The sequence below is a fragment of the Patiria miniata genome, unplaced genomic scaffold, assembly GCF_015706575.1.
Source record: "Patiria miniata isolate m_02_andy unplaced genomic scaffold, ASM1570657v1 HiC_scaffold_12, whole genome shotgun sequence".
In the NCBI taxonomy this organism is placed as follows: domain Eukaryota; kingdom Metazoa; phylum Echinodermata; class Asteroidea; order Valvatida; family Asterinidae; genus Patiria; species Patiria miniata.
The window spans coordinates 6587070-6597824 of NW_024037050.1; the positions used below are offsets into that span (position 1 = coordinate 6587070).

General features: G+C 39.9%; 1 protein-coding gene across 1 annotated transcript; it reads left to right on the plus strand.

Moving 5' to 3' along the window:
* Positions 1-551: 551 nt before the first annotated feature.
* On the plus strand, positions 552-4506 carry LOC119746477 (achaete-scute homolog 1-like). The gene is made up of 2 exons (XM_038223445.1): positions 552-1971; positions 3556-4506. Exon 1 carries the CDS (start codon positions 1415-1417, stop codon positions 1931-1933), a length of 519 nt encoding a protein of 172 aa, XP_038079373.1. The 5' UTR covers positions 552-1414; the 3' UTR covers positions 1934-1971; positions 3556-4506.
* Positions 4507-10755: the final 6249 nt, after the last annotated feature.

Sequence of the window (10755 nt, forward strand, 5' to 3'; positions counted from 1 at the left end):
TTCTTCTTCTATTCCTTTTTTCTTTCTCTTTTCTTTTTATTGTTCGGGGCCCAAACTATTCAGACAAAAAGCTTCCGCACGTGCAAGCCCTTTGTAATCGGTAAGCGAGGTCACCTAGGTGGAGCACTGTGATTGGTCGGTAGAGTTTTACGCACACGCGACCGATTGTGATTGAATCAATAAAGGGCGGAGCCTAACCAGTCACCGCTCACCTGTACGCGAGTAAAGTCTGGGCCGTGAAATTGACAAAAGATCTTTCAATTTTCAGATTATATTTATAGAAAGAAAATCACGATCAAACTTTCTATTTAGGGAAATCCAACTATTTAAAAAAAATTTTTGTCGGAAAGAGTTTTCTTGGCAAATATGACTACTTTTTATACTCAAGATGTTTGTTCGCCTTGTTTGTGTAATAGGTGGTTAAACATCCTAGATTTGCCGTGAATCTTGCCGGTATATATTTCACGATTGAGTAATTGTGAGAGCAAATGAATACGACACTATTTTGACTCCGTCGTATCCGGAATACGGATGCATCTGAAGTTGAAGGTACAGGGAAGGTGGGACTAAAGCTCCGTGATATGGAGAACCCAGAAGATGAATTGGCACACTCCCTGAAACTGGGAATAATTGATGGTTGCAAACAAGCATGTCTATGATCCCACAAAGGCAACCTATACATGTACATGGAAAGACTAGCCTCGTGTGCGCTGTGGCTAATTAAGTACACGTACCGCTGGGTTAACGGTGGATAAATACACTCTAAAGGTGGACCCAAAAAGGTGAAGAGTGCCTCAGGCTATAATGGTGTCTATTGTACCCAAGATTGGATGAAATCCTTGAGCCCACGCGACCTGAGTTATTATGGGTGAATACGAGTGCTTCAGGGTACCCTTACCTTTGCAGAGTTTGTTGTTCTTAGTTTTCTGTTCAATCAGCGGTGATATTCCGGTGCCCACGTGAGCTTCCCGTGAGTGACACTTTTGGGGAACTTTGGCGGTCACCGAATTTAGATAAACATCCTTTTGTGATCGGTCCAGGAGTAATCCCCCTGGCCCATTGCCCATTCATATGCAAATGAACTCACGCGACAGGACGCTACAAGACTTTAATGAGCTTCGTGTTCTATTCAGGACCGCACGAGCCGTATCGTAGAGGGGTGCAGGGTTTTCAATGAAGGGGTACATGTGGGTGGGACTTATTTCGGTGGGGATCGACATCAAACTATATAGGCACTGAGTTACCCCTCGTGGGCCAAACTGACTCCCGTACAACCGTTAGTAGACCTGACTCAGCCTCTCACCAACTTTTTCCAAAAACTTTATCGCGAGTCTGATTTTTTTTGGGTGAAATTTGATCAGTTTTTGAGAAAACTCCTCCGAAAACATTTGGACGCCCAAAAAATCGGAACAGCATGGAAAACTCGCAGAAAATTCTTCAGCAGGCGGTACAGCAGCTGGTTAGCGAAGTCAACTCGACGCTCCCCAAGCGAGTCACAAAGAGGCGGCTAGACCGGTCAGACCCGTCCCAGCCGGAGCTCGTGCGATGCAAGCGGCGAATTCACTTCAACTATTTGCAGCAAACTCCACCGGTGGCCGTGGCTCGCCGCAACGAGAGGGAGAGGAACCGAGTCAAGCTGGTCAACCTGGGATTCGCCAGTCTCCGTCAGCAGCTGCCAAACGGCGCGGCCAATAAGAAGATGAGCAAAGTGGAGACGCTCCGCTCTGCCGTGGACTATATCAAGCAGCTGCAGGAACTCTTGGACGAGACTGACGCCGTCAACGCCGTCTTCAACGGCTCGCTCTCGCCGACCTGCTCGCTGACGAGTAGTTCTCCGTCACCCAGCTATTCCCCGGATTCCTCGGGAAGTGAGGTGCTCACGCCGGAGGAGGAGGAACTTGTCAATTTCACAGACTGGTTTACGACGGCTTGATCTTGCTGAACAACGCCCTGATGTAAATGTTTATAAAGGTAAGTTTTCATATGTAAAGAATTCGTGCAAGATTACCTTTTTTTTTTTTAAAAACAACAGGTAACGAAACGAAAATGTAAGAATTATTTTGTTCCCTTCAATTATCCATGGAGGTAGGAATGAATTATCCACTTGTTTGGGAAATTAAACCATTGTTTTTGTGTTATTAATTTCATATTTTACGGTAATTAAACTCCACCTCATTCACGACAATCTGTTTTCCTGAAAAATACACTGTAAAAGTTCGTCGAAATCAAAATTTAACAGTGACAACACTCTGATCGAAACTTGAGTTCTTCCTTCTAATGGGGTGCTCATGAAGACTTTTCTCTATTCAGCGAACAGATCGATGATACCTAATTAAATTTGCTTTCACAGTGTGCAACAATGTGTGTACATTAATGATTTAAGAGTCTTTACTTGATGATCATTGCACGGCGCCGCCACCGCAGGCTTGCCGCGACAAAGCCGACATAATCTGGGTAAGAATCAGTGCCATGTGATGCAACCCGTAAAAACAAACGGCACGCGTGTGTGCAAATTTATTACCCCTCTGACAAACACCCGATTCCTGTAACTGTCTTAATAACGCGTGGTCATGTTTACAGCAGCGGTTAACACCCCTTAATTAAACGGGTGGAGATCCACGTGCCTTCAATGTAACCGGTAGTTATTAAAAATCAAAAATTCATACCTTTTTCTCAACTGGCCCCTAGCCCACCGTGTGCGGTTGGTTGCCACGACGGGTCATAAAAGCACATTTTACGGGCCGCACTTGGTGCCGTTTCCTGCTGAAACGGTTTTCAAACTCGTGAAAACTTTTTCACAAGCAGGTTTTGCAAATGGATAAGTAAAAATTTGAAAACAGGGTGAACTTTTCTTGAAGTTTTTGAAATGTAAATGGAATGCATGGAGTTTTTATTTATTTGAAACTTCACGTGGAGTTTAGGCCGTTTATCCTTTAGTTGAGAGAATTCCATTGCTTTCACCTTTTCTGTTGAACTGTTACACCAAAAAAACAACAGCCTCTGTTTTGATCCATAATATGTTTTGAAACTATTGATTAAAAGTAGTTTGGAATTGATTTTAATTATTATCACTTTGAATTTGGTTTGCATGCAAACGATTTTAATTCTGCAATGACACATTTTCACCGAACCAACACATTTACTGTTTCAACACTTTTCCACACTAAAATGGCTTCTGATAGTAAAAAAAAAAAAGGCTAAAATCACAAACGCTTTTGTTTGGAAAAAAAAAGGATTTTGAAAGGTGAGAGGAATTAGTTTGTTGGTTTTCCATCAATCTTTTTTTGTGATGCAATTCTAAATACTGTCTTTAATTGCATTTTACTTTTTTTTACAACATTTGTTTGGGAGACTGTTGAAAGTTTCAGTGTATGTCCATAAATTTATAGGATGTTATAATGCCGAATGGGTGCATGTGTCTTTGTTCCTCACTACGTCCATTTTTTGGACGGTGAGTTTCCACTCATAAAGCACGGGCTCTTGCCCGCCAATTTCTGCCAATCAAGTTTCTCGTTGACTCACCCAGACTTTTTTTCTTTCTTTGACTTTCTTCAGGAGAGGGCGTGGCCGGCTGGAGATGTGACCAATGACATCCCTCGACGTGTCTGCGTCAGGCGCACCGGTCTGCCAATCAAAAAGGGGGGACCGAGTAAAGGGGGCGACCGTCGAGGACACACGCCAACCGAACCCCTAAAAAGAACAAAATCCTTGCACCGTACGGGAAACGGCCGCTACGAACAAAGAAAAATCCACCGGGAGCGCGTGGAGTGAATCACGGGGCCAGCCCGGTGCAATGCACCGCTCATGATTGTGCTGGTATCAACGGGCAGGCACGGCGGACGGAGCTTCAGATATTGACATGTATTCAGCGGGCCACTTCTTCTAGAAAAGATAGGCTCAATTTTTAAAAGTAAGATCTTCCAAAGGGACTTCTTTAGCATTGCTTTCTTCAGCTCCTTCGTCGGTGTCTCTCGTTTCTGCCGAACTTTTTCTGTAATTATAGTTTTCAAGAATGTAGAATTGCAAAATCAAGGGACCAAACATTTGGACAAACTTTCTTACATAATTTAGCGTTGTTTGACGAGTTTACTAAAATGATTCAAATTCCACACAATCTCAAATTGTTAACTATTACGTCTGCTCGATTAGTTAATTCTACTTCTTGTAAAAAAAATGGGATAATTTATAAAGTGCCTGTTACTTATCTTGCGTTCTTTGCGTGCCTTCCAATATCTGTAAATATCATAAAAGTTGTATAAATATTATTTTGTACAGAGAGAGCTTCATACTTGTAAAAGAAAAGTCATAATTGTATTGTTTTATTTGTATCGGAAATCAAAAAAAGTTTCTGATTTGACCACGCTCGGAGAAATTCATGGTCGCGTTAGCCGCTGTATCAGCATTTTAGTCGGTTGTAGAGTAATCGTATTGAGCATTTGCATTTTTTTGTTAAAAAAATTGCTTTACATGAAATATTTTTCTATATTACATAATATATTCATAATTTTTCAGAAGGAATTCACAAGAATTAGCAAGATTTCATTTTTGATTGAGACATTTTCATTTGTGAATTCTACAATAACTGCCGATTCTACAATATGTTCACATTATAGGAGTTTGATGTTTTTATTGTTCACATTTCTTTCAAAAAGAAATAAATTAACTAAAAAGAGACGATTCCTACTTAAACTTGGTAAAAAGGCAACTCTTTAGAACTCGGTGCTCTACCATTTAGTGTGCTACCCCCAAATTATATAATGTATGCTGCGATTCATTTTAGTATTTGCATTTGACAATATACGAAACTGTATTCAGGCTTGGGGAAATTCTAATTCTAATTCTAAATTGCTTTTTTTTAGTTTGGGTATTCATTTGAGAGAGAATTTTGTCAATGACTTCATGTCAAATGATGTTGTCGTCGCTTGCGATACTTGTGTATTCATTTTGTGACTTAAATAACAATAATGTATGTGACAAATTTAAAGTTAATATACAACATTTGCTTTTGCTGTAATTTTCAGAAATGGACGGATTTGGTTTTTAGTATTTTATAGCAAATATTATTACACTAACCTGCTTAAAGTTTTGTATTCATGGATGCTGGCAAAACGAAGAAAAAATGCTGTTCTTGTAGTCTGATTCCCTGACCCTACTTCAGACGAAACAGAGCAATTTATAGACATCAGGTCAGGGAACCAGACTAGCTGGCTTGCACCCGTTCACGGATGTGTAACCGGTTGCAAACAAAATGTGATCTAACTAAATTTGATGAATTGGAGGCAGTATTTGAAAAGAGTCATTTTTGTTCAACGATGGGCCAACCATCGTTGGAAAGTGATGCAACACAAGCTTCCACTTTTCTTAAAATGACAGCACACCAGGTGCCATGATTTCACAGGATGCTTGAAACTATTATTCACATTACAGTCAAATAAGGTAGGCCTATTTCATAATAATTTGGTAGCTTTTTTTGTAATGTTTGCAAATGTTGTACATTACCTTTAAAAGCAAAACGAGACATAGGTATGAATGACAGGAATGCTGTGAATGACTTATTGCGAAACCAGAAAATGTCCATTGTGGTTAGACAACTGCTATAATGATCAGTCGACAAGAAAGTGCGCCATGTGGTTAAAAAGTATGTTATGTTTGCGTTGTTAACGCGATTGACGAATTGGAAAACTGAAAGTTTATTTTTGTACCCGTGTCTGACGAGCCCAGCTTGGCTGGCTGAGTCAGAACCTTTTGCTACCTATCCATTGTACATTTTGTTTTTTTACGGAAGAATTGTTTGGCCCGAGGAAGGTCGTGTAAATATAATTCTTGTTTTCTACGATAATTTCCAAGAGAGTTTTAATAACAACAGAATAAATAGCAAGTTTACGTACTCATTGTGTGGCTGTCTTTCTCTTGTAACATCGTTGTTGTTTCTCCCCTGCCGTCCCTCTTTTTGGATAGATTGACAATGAAAGGGTGGGTGCTTTCGGGAAATGACTTTATTGTTAAGTTGATGAGATGAATCAACTACATCGCATACGATGCTGAGTTGATTTCACAGGGGTTGAAGCATGGATTGAACTGGAATTAATGATGAAATTATGAGACTGTATCTTTTGAAAATGCTGATGTTATGTAACGGGTGTAGTTCAAGAGAAACATATTTCGGAAAGATTTTCTTTTCTTTTTTTTTTTACATCCGCGCGACCAATACAAAAACTTTTAATGGATTTTTGTGTGTGAAATGTTAAGAATCACGTGGGTTTTTCGAATTGTCATTAATATTCTCTTTCAAACATATTTCAGTCAATCAGATTTCAGTTTTTTTCCACTTAGCCCATCTACATTACTTGTCATAAAGGGAAACATTGTCCCGAAGGCAATAACTATCACAGATCCCAAAATCTGGGACAGACATTGTTGTACTGCGCCCCCAACTTCAGTCCGAGCAAGACAGTATAAGGTATAACGGTACTGCGCGTTCAAAAACACAATCCGTGAAGTTCGAACATGAAATGCTGAGAAATCCATATTTTTGCTTATAGAAAATGGTCGGGTGAGGCAGAACATAGCAGACATTTTGGCTATTAGCAGGTATTTTGTACACATCACATAGCCTAGCCGATAGTTTGACACACATACATGCTAAGCGAATTCTGACACACGTGAAATTACACTCAACCAAAAAAGAAAAGCCCCCTCAATACTACTGGGCACATCTCGCTCAAACTACGACTGATCAGTACAGAAACTCCTTTGTAATCCAGTCACACTCTTTGTTTGGCCCAAAACAGTGATAATGTGTACACAATTATGCAATTTATGACAAATGGTACCGAAAAAAAGGTTTTTTTGTATGCGTGCAAGTTGAGTGTGAACCACAACTTGCGCATACAAAAGTGCAACTGTTTTCGGTACTATTTGTCATCAATGACATACATTCGTACACATTATCACTGTTTTGGGCTAAATAGAGAGTATGGCTGGATTGCTAAGGAATTTCCGTACTGATTAGTCGTTATTTGAGCGAGAGGTGCTCAGTAGTTTTTGAGTTAGACAAAAAAGTATTGGAAGGGGAGGGGGACTTTCTTTTTTGGTTGAGTGTAGCCTCCGAGTAGTACAGTTTGAAGGCACTGACAAACTGCCATGATTTAGGTTAACTGTAAATTTAATTAGGTCTTTCAAAGTGTACGTAGAGAACGTGTAAGCAGACGTGTAAGTAGAGAACACACGAGTCTGTTTGAAAAGCTTAAATTAAGTGACACTATTTGGACACCAACAGAACATACCGTGGTTCTACATAAAATTGGCCATGGAAATACATGGCCAATTGGATACAGTCTATAAATCTGTCGCTAGAGATTTTGAGGCTATGTTGAGACTACCAAGCCAGTAATTTAAAGACAAACTTATTTCGCAACTCTTGGTAGAATTTTCGTGTTTGACCTTTCGATACAACTCAACTTAACAATCGACTATTGGATTACAATGACACTGAATCAATCCTTTTTTTAATTATCGGAAGCACGTTTTCTATCCTAAGTAATAATAATTGTTTGCCAATAAGAAAAAAACCTTGGCCTACAAAAATATAAAAAAAAATCTAATAAGAAAACCTTTAAAACATCGAGAAGTATTTTCGTCAAAAAGTCCGATGGAGCGTAAAAAGAGACGCTATGACTAGTCCGGTGGTGCAGCGAGCCGTGCTAGGCTTCGCAAGGCCGGGCACACTGCCTTTGTCTGGGTGATGTCTGGGTAGTCCGTGTGTTTTACGCATAACGCCCGAGCATATCCCACAGAGGACCGCGTATACGCCATGGTACAGCCTTGCACTGGTTATTGTCACTCTTTCCGAGTCCCGTGTGTAGCTCAGCGACATGTAAACAGGTCGTTTGAAGGTCAGTCCGTGATCGATTAGCTCCAGAAGAAGTAGACACATTTCGATCAAACTGTTTGAGAAGCTCTAATTTGAAAATAAACTATAGATTATGTAGTCGCCATATTATGGTTAAGCATGATGCATTTTAGGCTAACATGAGCAAAGTTGCGACTCAAAGTACGTGTTGAGTGCTGTGAGTATTACGTGCCCAACATTGGTATGCATTAACCTCTTTTTGTTGTTGGTTAATTAGGGTAAACATTGACCAACTAAATAACTATTGGGAAGAATTTGCCCGAGAGTGCAGGCAGTTGGTATTGTGGCCAACATTGGTACATACCAACCCATTTACCCAACTTTTTTTTTTTTTTTTTTTACAGTGAAATAGAAAATACTTTGTCAGTTGATAGAGGAAAAAGTATTTCTGATGAGGGTTATATTGTGACTATTATGTATTCTTGTGGATAACAGTTTCTACAGGAAAGAATGAGTAAACCTTTCTAAATGCATTGCAGCTTTAGGCCTAAATGAATCCCAAAGACTTGACACACTCTTTAAAATAAAAGAGAAGCTGTTAAGTTTTATTATAGTGATAGGTCTTATGTATGAATGCGTTTGAGGCTGTTGTAGCTATTTCTTTCAAAATAATAAAGAAAAAAGGACTGTCTAGTGATGATTTACTTAAGGAGAGAATTGTGGGTGTTTTTTTTTTTTGGGGGGGGCTGCTTCATTCCCTCACATGTTATCATTGAATAATAACTGTATTTATTGGTGGCAGTCATGCCACCTCGAAGTTGCTTTTCAATGATAGATAACGCAATTTAATGTTACGAAACGAAATTACCGTTGTTCATGTTTTACATTGCAAAGCATACACACACTACAAATCATCACCAATGTGGCTGATCGCACATAACAACGTTACCAATTTTTTTTTACCAAATTCATTACCAATTACCAAAACTTAATAACATATTAATTACGCATCAGTAAAGCAAATCTTATAGATTTTCTTTTCTTGCGCGTTTCACGGCGGTCCCATGTGGCATGCATGCAAACGGGGGGCGTTCACCCAACTCCGGAAGTCTGTTGTTCGCGTGGCCCGGTCGGCGTTATTTCCAGCCACTCGTGTGGTTACTACAGAGAGTTCCGAGTACCTGCGATTGGCCCGTGTGCTGCATTGGCACGTGAGCTCGCGTGCCCGGCTTGCTTAGGTGCACTCAGGTGGGGTCTTCCTTTGTCCAACTGACTCAATACCTGCACTAGCAATCTTTATCGCATGCGCGTACACGGAAGGGTTTCTATTCATACCAACCCATTGTCCAATTTTTGAATACTTCATTCAGGCTTGGCCCTGCGGTGGTTCTTTATTTGCCTCTCTTAAGATTGTTTAGCCTCGGTCCGTGACGCTCTGAGGCTTTTTGTCCAACCAAGGTACAATGTTCTATTCGTTCCAACCTCTGGCATCGGTACTGGGGAAAAGTTCGCAAAGGGATTATTTCTGTCATTGGGTATATATCGGCAAATCTGTTATACTATTTATAGGCTTTGCTTGCGCGTACTGACTGATTGAATAAAAAAAAATGGCTCTTTTGGGACTGTAATCAGAAACCGATGAGGAAAAACATAAATCATTCATAGACCGTCGATTGAATTATAAATTTGCTGTAATACCCGAGGGCATAACGCTAAACATGATGCGCCAAAGATGTCACTTTGGAAAGTCGGAAAGTTTCACACAGAATAAAACATTGTTGGCATCATCAACTACAAGTTTCAATTAAAATTTACCGTAGATGTGATTGTCCGATGATGTTGCTCAGAGTTGCTGTAGCTGCTAGCGTTTCATTAAGTTGTTTTAAAAATCACCGTTGTCGAAACCATCACTATTTTTATGACCTACGTTTGCTAACTTGTGATTTGAGACAGTCATGATATAAGCCCTTAATATCATTGAGGATATTTTCTCGCTGCCATTTGAAGATTTAACATGGTCAAGAAGAAACCGTTCCACTGACCAACATCAGTTTTGGATTGCAAAGTATTTAGACCCTTTATCGGACAAGTAAATATTTTGGTGATGAACTTTGAAGTGTATTTTGGTATACAGCTAACGGCATTAATCACGTGCGTCATTGCCTAGAGTGCTTTCGATTCGCTGGAAATTACAGATGTAAAAAAAATCTTGAATCAATCATCAATCTTTGTGAACAATCGGATCGGTTAGTGTATAAATGAATCTCTTCCCCTGCTGAGGTAAAGAGGCATTCCACGCCACTTCCATAAGTTATCCGTCATTCCACAAAACATGTCAAACATCATCACTGCACGGATTGGTAAAACGAGCGTTGCGGGTCCCCCCAAAACGAATCCAATTAGGTCTTTCATTAGAAAAATTGCTCTGCTGTATATGAAACAACATTTATACTGTTAATCTTTGAGCTTTTTCATCCAATTGTTGCTGCAACTGGTGAAAATTTGGTTAACTGATGTATTCAATTACAATGCTGGGTGAATGCAGCCCTGAAGGCATATTGGTATGGTTAATTTATATAGAAAGCGTTGCATGATGAAACAAGATGGCTCTCATTCGCAGGGACGTGGTAACAGTTGACCTTTGAACTCTGTACATCGTTGCTATGGTGCCCTGCCAGAATGTACCATGAACACAATTTTCATGTTCCCAAATTCATCTTTGAGATATGTTTGTCCCAACAAGAGTATTCCATCAAGGGTCATGCTACAACCTCTTCTCGTGCAATACTTGTTATGGGAGTTGACAACAACAACCACCCATACCCTACTGACTCCTGTTTTGGTACCAATTTTCGAAACAATAACAAACTGTGGTAGCTCCAACTGAAAAAAAAATGAGGTTA

Coding starts and splice junctions, on each gene's coding strand:
- LOC119746477 (XM_038223445.1), top strand. CDS start 1,415: ATGGAAAACTCGCAGAAAATTCTTCAGCAGGCGGTACAGCAGCTGGTT.